At 43.1% G+C, this 13,408-nt stretch overlaps 1 protein-coding gene across 2 annotated transcripts in view; it reads left to right on the top strand.

Annotated features, from left to right (window-relative positions):
• MOSPD2 (motile sperm domain containing 2) overlaps positions 1 to 13,408 on the top strand; it is a 98,682-nt gene that overhangs the window by 10,530 nt on the left and 74,744 nt on the right. Inside the window, exons 1-2 of one of the 2 annotated variants that reach the window (XM_069946135.1) lie at positions 1,524 to 1,568; positions 8,321 to 8,378. Coding sequence is in view for 1 of the 2 variants with exons in the window: in XM_069946134.1 (XP_069802235.1) it covers positions 8,321 to 8,378 (58 nt within the window). In the remaining variant the exon portion in view is untranslated. Of the gene's footprint in view, positions 1 to 1,523; positions 1,569 to 8,320; positions 8,379 to 13,408 lie in introns of those variants that run through there. The other variant, XM_069946134.1, reaches the window with a different exon arrangement.

The raw sequence follows: 13,408 nt of genomic DNA, 5'->3' as shown, positions 1-13,408 counted from the left end.
AAATGCTCAGTCTATGGGCGGAGTGCTGCTTTTTTTTTTTTTTTGTTTCCATCGACATTAGGCCATGTTCACACATAGTATTTCTGTCAGTCTTTTGGTCAGTATTCTTGCAGCCAAAACCAGGAGAGGGTTAAAAACAAAGAAACTGGGTAGATTTTTCCATTATAACTTTGCCTTATCGGTTTCACTCCTGGTTTTAGTTAAAAAAATAGTGAGCAAAATAATGAGTAAAATACCATGTGTGAACATAGCCTTAAAGGGGTAGTCCGGGCTGGGGGTCTTTTTTACCTATGTCCAGGGAGGAGGTGGATGAAGGCAAAGACGTCCACTTACCTCCCCGTTTCCAGCGCCGGGTCCTGGATTGCGCTGCTCCGCTCTCCAGTGCCCGGCCACTTCCTGGTCTCTGCAGGGGCTTGAGACGTGACGTTTCAAGTCCGCTCAGCCAGTCAGTGGCAAAGGCGGGATCTCTGCTGCCTCTGCCTCTGCCTGGCTGAGCGGACTTGAAACGTTACGTCTAAAGCCCCTGCAGGGACCAGCCAGGCACTGCAGAGCGGAGCAGCGCGATCCGGGACCCAGCGCTGGAAACGGGGAGGTAAGTGGACGTCTTTGCCTTCGTCCACCTCCTCCCCGGAGATAAGCAAAAAAGCTCCCCAGCCCGGAGTACCGCTTTAAGGTGGTTTTTGATGCATGCCTCCCTGAGAATACAAAATAAAAAAGCTGTATACTCCGTTTCCCTGTTTCCCTGCCACTGTCTTCTGGTCCCTTTCTTTCAATGATGCTTCATGTTCCCTCAGCCAGTCACTGGGCTGAGCCGGATACAAGACACATCATTGGAAGCAAGCAGGAGAAGACCATTGTCTCGGCAGTGGCGGGGGGGGGGGGGGGGGGGGGGGGGGGGGGTTGGAGTATATTTTTTGTTTGTTTGTATTTTCATATACTGAGAATACAGCTGTGGATAGTATTTAGAGAAGGTGCAACAAAGAGTTCTAGAAATAGATGCTTTAGAATTGTGATCTCATGACATACATGTTACTACTAAAACAGACTTTTTTTTTGCTTTTTGTCCTTTTTCTTTTTAAAGGGGTTGTCATGTGAAAATCTTTTTCTTTCAAATTAGCTGGTTTTAGAAAGTTATTTAGATTTGTAATTTACTTCTATTTAAAGATCTAAAGTATTCCCATACTTATCAGCTGCTGTGTGTTCTGCAAGAAATGTTGCTGTCTTTTCAGTGTGACACAGTGCTCGCTGCTGCCACCTCTGTCCATGTCAGGGATTATTCAGAGCAGGAGAGGTTTTCTATGGGGATTTGCTGCTGCTCTGGACAGTTCCTGACATGGACAGAGGTGGCAGCAGAGAGCACTTACTGAAAAGAATACACCACTTCCTGCAGGACATTCCCGGTAACAGTGAGAATAATCAGCGCTCTTCTCCGCTCCTTATAAGATCCTTCTCTTTGTATAGAGAACCCGTAACGTTACATTATTTAAATAAAACCTGGAGAGGAAACAAATTGGTTTATAACTTGTCACGGATCACTTCCATTGAATCTAAATGTAAATGTCCTTCAGGTATTGTATATTCCATCACATTACACCATTGTGCCTGCAGTATTGCAGTTAATCTAGTTACCATAGGAATTAAGCATTATCCACATTCTTTGCCTGTTTCTGCCGATTCCTTCATGTTATTAGAGGCTATACGGTAGATTTACCACACAATGAAAATACCGTACCCGGGACGGCCGTTCACCCCAGACTAAACCAACATTGCTGATGCTGAGGTTCCAGAGGATAAGTGTACGCTCAGCCTGAATTATCCTGAGGCGTCCTATATCCACATTGGTTATGTTCACACACACAGGGGGAGATTTATCAAACATGATGTAAAGTGAAACTGGCTCAGTTGCCCCTAGCAACCAATCAGATTCCACCTTTCATTTTCCAAAGAGTCTGTGAGGAATGAAAGGTGGAATCTGATTGGTTGCTAGGGGCAACTGAGCCAGTTTTACTTTACACTATGGGGGAACTGGCTCAGTTGCCCCTAGCAACCAATCAGATTCCACCTTTCATTCCTCACAGACTCTTTGGAAAATGAAAGGAGGAATCTGATTGGTTGCTAGGGGCAACTGAGCCAGTTTCACTTTACACCATGTTTGATAAATCTCCCCGATAGTATATATTTTTTTTAGCTATAAAAGGGTAATTTTTTATACCTTTTTGGACCATTTTCATTCCTCAAATTGGATAATAAAACTTCTAAAAAAAAAAAAAATCTATGAAAAATACACAAAATAGCACAAAGCACTGACCAAATGGTATAAAAAAAAATACTGTTACCATAGGGATAAATCTGGTCATACAAATTATATGAAAGGGGTAGTTCAGAAAAAAAAATCTTTCAAATCAACTGGTGCCAAGTGTTCCAGTACTTATCAACTGCTGTATGTCTTGCAGGAAGTGGTGTTTTCTTTCCAGTCTGGAGAGCAGTAGAGGTTCTCTATGGGGATTTACAGCTGTTCTGGACAGAGGTGGCAGCAGAGAGCACTGGAGAGGATACATCACTTCCTGCAGGACATACAGCAGCTGATAAATACTAGAAGGCTTGAGATTTTTTAATAGCAGTAAATTATAAATCTCTGGCACCAGTTGATTTGAAATACATTTTATTTTGCTGTACTATCCCTTTAATGGCAGACATTTTTGATAGAACTGGTGACTATGAAATCTATATGGGGGAGGGGGGGGGGGGGTTCTGGGGAGAAAATGAATAGAATTCAGGCTGCCCAGTCTGTTGTTAGGACACATCAGCTGCTACTGAGCTTGTGTGGAGGAGTCAGCAGAGGTAGTTGTTGGCCCAGGGCCGCTTTAACCAGAGGGCACATGGTGCACGTGCACCGGGCCCCCTGGTTAAAGGGGCCCCCCCGAGCAGGCCGGCCGTTGCTATGTGCGACCCGTGCGGTCGCACAGGGCTCCGGCCACCAGCCTGTCAGGGGGGAGCGCCATGGATGGGTAATCTACTTACCCCTCCATGGCGCCCCCTGCAGGGCCCCCCCGTCCGCCGCTGCCCCCGTCCGCTGCTGCTGCGGCGCTTCAGCGCTGCAGTAGCAGCGACACTGACAGAGAGAGAGCCATTGGCTCCCTCCCTGTCAGTCACTCACTCTTGTGGCCGCACTTCCTGCGGTCACAAGAGGCCGCACTCTCCCTCTAGCGCCCGACGTCACTGGAGCGTCGGCGCGAGGGTAAGGGGAGTGCAGCCTCTTGTGACCGGAGGAAGTGCGGCCACAGGAGGGAAGAGAAGAGGAACGCGTGGACCCAGGTGAGTAACAGTGTTTGTTTTTTTCAATGTTATATGGGAGGGGGAGCTATATACTACGGGGGGGGGGGGGGAAGGGGGCTATATACTATTGGGGAGCACAGGGGGCTATATACTATGGGGGAGAACGGGGGCTATATACTATTGGGGAGCACAGGGGAGCTATATACTATGGGGGAGCACAGGGGAGCTATATACTATGGGGGAGCACAGGGGAGCTATATACTATGGGGAGCACAGGGGCTATATACTATGGGGGAGAACAGGGGGCTATATACTATGGGGGAGAACGGGGGCTATATACTATTGGGGAGCACAGGGGGGCTATATACTATGGGGGAGAACGGGGGCTATATACTATTGGGGAGCACAGGGGGCTATATACTATGGGGGAGCACAGGGGAGCTATATACTATGGGGGAGCACAGGGGGCTATATACTACTGGGAAGCACAGGGGGCTATATACTATGGGGGAGCACAGGGGAGCTATATACTATGGGGGAGCACAGGGGAGCTATATACTTTGGGGGAGCACAGGGGGCTATATACTATGGGGGAGCACAGGGGAGCTATATACTATGGGGGAGCACAGGGGAGCTATATACTATGGGGAGCACAGGGGGCTATATACTACTAAGGAGCACAGGGGGCTATATACTATGGGGGAGCACAGGGGGCTATATACTATGGGGGAGCACAGGGGGTTATATACTATTGGGGAGCACAGGTTAGCTATATACTATTGGGGAGCACAGGGGCTATATACTATTGGGGAGCACAGGGGAGCTATATACTATTGGGGAGCACAGGGGTCTATATACTATGGGGGAGAGCACAGGGGGCTATATATTATGGAGAGCACAGGGGGGCTATATACTATTGAGGGGGAGCACAGGGGGGCTATATACTATTGGGGGAGAGCACAGGGGGGCTATATACTATTGTGGGAGAGCACAGGGGGGCTATATACTATTGGGGGAGAGCACAGGGGGCTATATACTATTGTGGGAGAGCACAGGGGGGCTATATACTATTGTGGGAGAGCACAGGGGGGCTATATACTATTGTGGGAGAGCATAGGGGGGCTATATACTATTGGGGGAGAGCACAGGGGGGCTATATACTATTGTGGGTGAGCACAGGGGGCTATATACTACTGGGGAGAGTGCACAGGGGGGCTATACTAATGGGGGAGCGCACAGGAGGGCTGTATATAACTGGAGGAGCACATGAGGGTCTATATACTACAGGGACACCTTAAAACTATGGAGGCACAGAGGGGTGTAACTATGTAGGAGTACAGAGGGGTGTAACTACTGTATAGGGGTACAAGGGACCTAACTACTGTATGTGTTGGAGCCTAAAATATTTGTCTGGCAGATTCTGGAGAGAAGATTCACAGCCAGGAGAAGACTTCAAGGTGGCCCACGCTGGATGGAGAGAAAAAGAAAAGGTGACAGACTCTGATCGGAGAAGACGCCTCCGGTGAGTCACTGGATGTAACTTCACTCTGTTATAGGCTTGTACTGATAGGGGTCATGGTGTGGCGGTATTATGTAATGGTATCATTGGTGATATCTTTCTGTTTTGTTTAGTGCAGTTTTTATGTAATATGTAATCACTGAATGGTGGAAATAGTGTTATAAGGTAACTACTGTATATATTGGGGCTCTTGATACAGTGTGGGGGCAAATTCAGTACATTATACAATGTGCAGAAAGGTAAGGGGGGGCCCACTCTTGAGGGCTGTGCACTGGGCCCACCAATGTATTAAAACGGCCCTGTGTTGGCCCCAGCTAGTGTTTGGTCTATAAAGGGCACTGTTATTAAATCAGCAGGGAGGTGATATACTACATCTTTGCAATTTACTTCATTTATCTTCTTGTCTGTTGTCTATATGAAATACAGTGTAATAAAATCAGCCACTAGGTCTCACATACTGGAAAACTGCAGTTGAGGTTCCTTTATTAAAGGGGTACTCCGGCAAAAATATTTTTCTTTCAAATCAAGTGGTTTTTAGAAAGTTATATAGATTTGTAGTTTACTTCTGTTTAAAAATCTAAAGCCTTCCAGTACTTATCAGCTGCTGTATGTCCTGCAGGAAGTGGTGTATTCACCCCAGTCTGACACAGTGCTTTCTGCTGCCACCTCTGTCCATGTCAGGAACTGTCCAGAGCAGGAGAGGTTTTCTATGCTCTTGACAGTTCCTGACAGGTTGTTAGTCACTGAGTAGCACCACCCACTGGACTTGTAAGGATAGGTTGAGCAGAGATTTACCTGGATAAATAAATATTCTGGAACTTTCCCCACATATCTATATATCAGCCGCTCTATAACGTGCTGCCTGTAGATTTGAGTACATTTTCATGGTGACTTGTTCCCTTTAAGCCTTTTCCCAGTTTTGCTGACAGCCGGTTGCCTCCCTAGGCATTAAAGTGTATGTGGAATTGTTTTGCATTTACCTGTTGCGTATAGCTTGGCTTTACGAGACTGTCATGAGAGGGACTTGGTTACTGTCTGATTCATTTTACTTATAATATTATGGAAGCAAGAAAAAAAAAATCCCTTTAAGAACAACGTGAACGTGAGTATTGTTCACATCTGAAAAATAAGATCCTTTTCAGGAAAAGAAATTTCTAGGGACCAGTCTTAAGCCTTGGCACAGCTGGCAGAGAATCACACATGCTGACTTTGTTGTTTCTTTGTGCTTTTTGTGTGTTTTTACATACGTCAGCAACCAACAGATAAAAGCGGTAAATGGAGGTGAAAGTTTAGCCTAAACAGCCCAAGGGTCTCTCTCACATTTGGCATAATGTTGTTCACTGTCCTAAAGGAGAACTCTGGGCTGGGGTGATTTTTGGCAGAGTGTTGGGGAGGGGGAGGATGAAAGAAGTAACATGCTCTCACCTCCCCCACTCCAGCGCTGATGCCGGTATACTGCATCTGGCCCCCTGGTTCTGGCTGCTCCTTGGTTGGAAAGGAGACCTGGGATGCGACTTGTCATAAAGTCAGCAGCTGAAGCGGGACCCCACTACAGCGGCTGAAAGGATGGCACACATTACGTCCCTGGTCCCCACTCTGACACAGAAGGACCAGGGGACCCGAGCTGTGGTATAACGGTACCAGTGCTGCACCGGGGGAGGTGAGAGCATGTTTCTTCTTTCATCCTCCCCAGCACTCTGCCAAAAATCACCCCAGCCCGGAGTTCTCCTTTAAAGAGACTCTGGCAGTATGTTTATGATGCTCTATAAAGGTGGCATAAACTAGAGACAGAGAAGCTGAACAGAATGATGTATCACTTACCTTGTTCTGTGCAGCTGATCCAGAGATCTCCTCCTGAATAACATGGATAATAAGTAGTCCTCTCCATTATGTGCACAAGCTCAGTAGTCCTGGATATTCATGAGAAGCAGAAAACTCCACCCACCAGGCAGTCACCTGTCAATCAGCAGCTGGGGGGTGGGGGGAGGAGTGTGACAAAAATCCTATTCTCCTGCATATTAGCAGAACAGAATGATGTAAGTAATACACTGATCTGTGCAGCATTTATATCACTAGTTTATGCTGCCCTCATTTGTCATATGCCTAGTGACAGATTCCCTTTAAATACTGTTTTACCCCCACATCTAAGAAACGTTGGCCAAGCATCTAATATACATTGGAACTTTATTAGCTCCTGACAAAATGGTCAGGTTCATCAAACAATAATCCAAGGTGTATGGCCACCTGACATTAGTCAGGCATGGTGCTGTTTTCTGAAGAAAGCAGCCATGTTTTTCTAATCCTGTATAACCCCTTTAAGGGCTGGTCTTGGCCACTGTAAGTAAAGGAAGGGCATAGGGATCCATTATGTACACTCTTAGAAGAAGTTATCATCAAGCTATAGAAATCTCTCTCAGGGTAGATTTACACGTACAAGTTCGCAGCAGATTTGACATTGTCCATAACACAGCAAATCTGCAGAGATACTCCTCCCCATTAGAGTCTATAGCCCTGCAATAAAATCTGCTGTGAGAATGTATGCCGGGCCGGCAAAAATAGTAAAGACACCATGCTTACCCGCTCCTGTTCCTCCGTCTGCTTCTTTGGGCCGGCTCACTGACAGTCCCCTTAGCCAATCACTGACTCTGGTAGGACAGCGCACCGATTGGCTGATTGAGCTGTCAACGAGTTGGGACCTGGAGAAGAAGACAGGAGCACGGCGGAAGCAAATAAGCATGGTGCCTTTTTTTACCATTGCGGCAAAAAAGTAGTATTCTTTTTCTTTCAAATCAGTTGGGTTCAGAAAGTTATATGGAATTGTAATTCTATTAAAAATCTTCAGTCTTCCAGTACTTATCAGCTACTGTATGTCCTGCAGGAAGTGGTGTATTTGTTCCAGTCTGACACAGTGGTCTCTGCTGCCACCTCTGTCCATGTCAGGAACTGTCCAGAGCAGGAGAGGTTTTGTATGGGTATTTGCTACTGCTCTGGACAGTTCCTGACATGGACAGAGGTGGCAGCAGAGAGCACTGTGTAAGACTGGAAAGAATACACCACTTTCTGCAGGGTATACAGCAGCTGATAAGAACTGTAAGTCTGGAGATTTTCAAATAGAAGTAAATTACAAATCTATATAACTTTTTGAAACCAGTTGATTTGAAAGAAAAAGATTTTCGCCAGAGTACCCCTTTAAGGAAAGTTGCCACTGCATTCTTAAAATCCGCTGTGAGAATGCGGGGCTATAGACTCTTATGATGACAAGTGTTGCTGCGGATTTGCTGCAATATGCGCAGTGTAAAATCTGCTGCGAAACTCGTTACGTGGGAATCTGCCCAGAAAAGATATTGGCAAGAGACGTGCTGTAATACAGGGGTTAGAAGTTTGGGGGGTTTATGTGTGTGCAGTATTAGATATCTTACTAGCTATAGCAAACAGCATTATATTGCATAAAATGACCTTTTCTTCTTATTTTTTCCAGAACAGCTGTGATTTTTGTGACCTTTATTATGCATTTGTCTTTTATAGGAGAAAGAGAAGTTAATTCAGGAAACACGGAAGAGATTTACACAAGAGTATATACAAGGTTTGTAGATGTACAGTATGTGGTGGTGGTGTGATGGCTTTTATTACACATCACTGTGTGCTTTTCACTGTATACTGTGTTTTATTCAGCATTTAAAGAGGAAGTGATGTGTTATTTGTCCGTATACCTCTTCTATATAACTAGTGATGTGTCTGTATACCTCTTCTATATTACTAGTAATGTGTGTTGTGTCTATATACCTCTTCTATATTACTAGTAATGTGTGTTATATGTCTGTATACCTCTTCTATATAACTAGTAATGTGTGTTATGTGTCTGTATACCTCTTCTATATTACTAGTGTTGTGTTATGTGTCTGTATACCTCTTCTATATTACTAGTGATGTGTTATGTGTCTGTATACCTCTTCTATATTACTAGTGATGTGTGTTATGTGTCTGTATACCTCTTCTATATTACTAGTGATGTGTTATGTGTCTGTATACCTCTTCTATATAACTAGTGATGTGTTATGTATCTGTATACCTCTTCTATATTACTAGTGATGTGTTATGTGTCTGTATACCTCTTCTATATTACTAGTGATGTGTTATGTGTCTGTATACCTCTTCTATATTACTAGTGATGTGTTATGTATCTGTATACCTCTTCTATATTACTAGTGTTGTGTTATGTGTCTGTATACCTCTTCTATATTACTAGTGTTGTGTTATGTGTCTGTATACCTCTTCTATATTACTAGTGATGTGTTATGTATCTGTATACCTCTTCTATATTACTAGTGATGTGTTATGTATCTGTATACCTCTTCTATATTACTAGTGATGTGTTATGTATCTGTATACCTCTTCTATATTACTAGTGTTGTGTTATGTGTCTGTATACCTCTTCTATATTACTAGTGATGTGTGTTATGTGTCTGTATACCTCTTCTATATTACTAGTGATGTGTTATGTATCTGTATACCTCTTCTATATTACTAGTGATGTGTTATGTATCTGTATACCTCTTCTATATTACTAGTGTTGTGTTATGTGTCTGTATACCTCTTCTATATTACTAGTGATGTGTGTTATGTGTCTGTATACCTCTTCTATATTACTAGTGATGTGTGTTATGTGTCTGTATACCTCTTCTATATTACTAGTAATGTGTGTTATGTGTCTGTATACCTCTTCTATATAACTAGTGATGTCTGTATACCTCTTCTATATTACTAGTAATGTGTGTTATGTGTCTGTATACCTCTTCTATATAACTAGTGTTGTGTTGTGTCTGTATACCTCTTCTATATTACTAGTAATGTGTGTTATGTGTCTGTATACCTCTTCTATATAACTAGTGTTGTGTTGTGTCTGTATACCTCTTCTATATTACTAGTGATGTGTTATGTGTCTGTATACCTCTTCTATATAACTAGTGTTGTGTTGTGTCTGTATACCTCTTCTATATTACTAGTAATGTGTGTTATGTGTCTGTATACCTCTTCTATATAACTAGTGTTGTGTTGTGTCTGTATACCTCTTCTATATAACTAGTGATGTGTTATGTGTCTGTATACCTCTTCTATATATCTAGTGTTGTGTTATGTGTCTGTATATCTCCTCTTTACTAGTAATGTGTGTTATGTGTCTGTATACCTCTTCTATATTACTAGTGATGTGTGTTATGTGTCTGTATACCTCTTCTATATAACTAGTGATGTGTCTGTATACCTCTTCTATATTACTAGTAATGTGTGTTGTGTCTATATACCTCTTCTATATAACTAGTGTTGTGTTGTGTCTGTATACCTCTTCTATATAACTAGTGATGTGTTATGTGTCTGTATACCTCTTCTATATAACTAGTGTTGTCTTATGTGTCTGTATATCTCCTCTTTACTAGTCATGTGTGTTATGTGTCTGTATACCTCTTCTATATTACTAGTAATGTGTGTTGTGTCTATATACCTCTTCTATATTACTAGTAATGTGTGTTATGTGTCTGTATACCTCTTCTATATAACTAGTGATGTGTCTGTATACCTCTTCTATATTACTAGTGATGTGTTATGTGTCTGTATACCTCTTCTGTATTACTAGTGATGTGTGTTATGTGTCTGTATACCTCTTCTATATAACTAGTGATGTGTGTTATGTGTCCGTATACCTCTTCTATATTACTAGTAATGTGTGTTATGTGTCCGTATACCTCTTCTATATTACTAGTGATGTGTTATTTGTCTGTATACCTCTTCTATATAACTAGTGTTGTGTTATGTGTCTGTATATCTCCTCTTTACTAGTCATGTGTGTTATGTGTCTGTATACCTCTTCTATATTACTAGTGATGTGTTATTTGTCTGTATACCTCTTCTATATAACTAGTGTTGTGTTATGTGTCTGTATACCTCTTCTATATAACTAGTGATGTGTTGTGTCTGTATACCTCTTCTATATAACTAGTGATGTGTTATGTGTCTGTATACCTCTTCTATATAACTAGTGATGTGTTGTGTCTGTATACCTCTTCTATATAACTAGTGGTGTGTTATGTGTCTGTATATCTCCTCTTTACTAGTCATGTGTGTTATTAGTGATGAGCTTTTAGTGACCTATTATCCAACCCGAATAAAAATAAATTTAATATGCAATTGTATCTAAGCAACAGATCTATTTCAGTGCAGCCTTGATAGATAATGTTGTCTGATTCCAGAAGCTCCTTTTATCTTTTCCTACCAGCGTTTTAGCACCACTCTGTCTACAATACCAGACACGTCTCCTGCTTTTTATCTTCGGCCATTGTTCTATATATAATGATATGGCCGTTCTCCGCTCTCATCAAGCTGGAATAGGAAAATACTTTTTATATTATCATAACATTGGCCCCTGTGGTTAGTGGGTTATGACTATAGCCGTGCAATGTAACTACTTTTTAAGTTAAAGGTGCATTAAACCTCAAAAAGACAAAGTAAAAAAACTAAAGCAAATACTTCCCTATGTATTAAAGGGAACCTGTCATCACTTTCACGCTGTTTGAACAACAAATCATTAAGGCGGTCTCGGGCAGCTTCTTCATTCCCCACCAGCCGTGTTTGATAGTTCTTTCTCTGGATATAGGAAGAGATCTATCAGACAAGGCAGATCAGTCAGCGAGAAGCCGCAGGGTTCAGCTCCGATGACTCATGGTTCAAGCAGCATGAAAGTGAGGGCAGGTTCCCTTTATGCTGCCTGTTTGCTTTATGTCCTTTATTATGTCCCTTTAAAGGGAATGTGTCACCTAAATTTCTTTTTACTGAATAGAGTCAGATACTAAAACTTGTTCTTTTATTCTAATTGGTTTTTTTTCTGACTGTAATTTTTGTTATTTGACTATTTGCACATTGATATGGTGGCTGCCATATTGCCTGAGCTGTTCTTAACAGCATTTAGTAACATGCTTTACAGCCTCATGGAGATAGACGACAATAGACAGACTCTGTCCCCTTGAGATGAATGTGAAACATTACTGAGCGCTCTGTGACCTGTGAAGAGGTCATTCCACAGGGAGCTGCTATTGTCTCCTCTATCTACTGGTGTCACATCACTTTACAGCAGCCTCCTCTTATCACCACAGACATAACAGGAAGTCTTTGCTCAGTTTTAGCCCCTGTGGTGAGAATGAAAACTGCAAGATATCAGGATTATTATATAATGTAGATAGAAAAATAGAAAATTAGAAAAAATATCACCAAATATTTTTAAAAAATATGTTCAACATAAAAACATTATTTATATAAGAAGTCATTTTCTGATCTAACATTACCTTTAAAGCAGATATTGGGTGAAAGGAGGATCAGGAGCAGGGCCCGATCAACGATGTAAACGATCGGCGCTCATTTTCTGGGCCTATTCCACGGCCTGATCATCGTTGAGCGAGCATCGTTACTGATGTCCTTGCAGCCCTTGCACCATACATTGCCTAGCAGGGCTTCTCCTCTGCTCCATCTTCCTCCCCGGGTCCCGCGGCGCAGCATTAACTCCGGTGCGGCCTGTCGGAGCTGTCAGACCGCTCTGCCAATCACTGGCCGCGGTGGTCCTGGCCTGTGATTGGCTGAGCGGTGTGACAGCTCAGTCGGGCCGCTCCAGAGCCGGGGAGGAAGTCGAAGCGGAGGAGAAGCCCTTCTAGGTAATGTATGGTGCTTCTCAAATCGCCGGTTGCACGCTGCACACCGCTATTCCACCGTAGCGATGCGCTATGGGGGACCGATGATTTTAGGTCTGGCCCTAAATAAATGATCAGCCGATGACACAATCATCGGCTGATCGTTTTCTCTATTCCACCGAGCGATAATTGGCCGAATCGGGACGATTTGGCCGATTATCGCTCCCGTGGAATAGGCCCCTAAGCCTGATCCTTTTGTTCTTAAAGGAGATTATCTGACATCAGACAGCCCTGGCAGCACTTTATTCTCCTCTCCATTGAGGACACATACATCCCTGGCTGGATATATAGGAGGTAACTGGGAGGTATAGCTGTCAGCCAAACACCTACTCTATGCTATCTAATGTTTATGGCCAACCCTTTTGGCAATGGTCCGCTGAAAACTCCTAAAGTAAGCTTGTAGAAATGTGACAAGGATTTTGACACCTTGTTTTTCTTCATATTTTGGTTGAAGTCTTGCAAAGAGTTTAGTGCTGGGGTTAGTGCGAGTAAAGGGGGTGTTCTTCAATCCTTCAGCCCTTTTTCCCAATTATTAGACATAGATGTGGCCGCACGTTACCCCTGCCTCTCCCGTTACCCCTGCCTCTCCCAATTACAAACACATAATTGCTCAGATGGGCCCTATTACACGAAAAAAAATGTTTACCCCAAGGATGTGATCAGTTGGAAACGCTGCCTTAATAAGGCCATGATAACACTGCTGCCATAGGCTCTGTATAACATCTCTGAGTGCATTTCATTCCCAGATTAGATCCCCCCTCCCATAACAATGTAACATTTCTGTAGGACCCAGTAATAATGCTTAAAGAGGTTGGCCATAGTAGAATTGCTCAGTGTACAGTATTAGTAAGTGTACTCACTGTATATACTGATAGCAGCTCCC

This window comes from Dendropsophus ebraccatus, chromosome 11, assembly GCF_027789765.1.
Source record: "Dendropsophus ebraccatus isolate aDenEbr1 chromosome 11, aDenEbr1.pat, whole genome shotgun sequence".
Taxonomy (NCBI): domain Eukaryota; kingdom Metazoa; phylum Chordata; class Amphibia; order Anura; family Hylidae; genus Dendropsophus; species Dendropsophus ebraccatus.
Note: the sequence above shows the minus strand (reverse complement) of the source record. Positions and strands in the feature narration are given on the sequence as shown.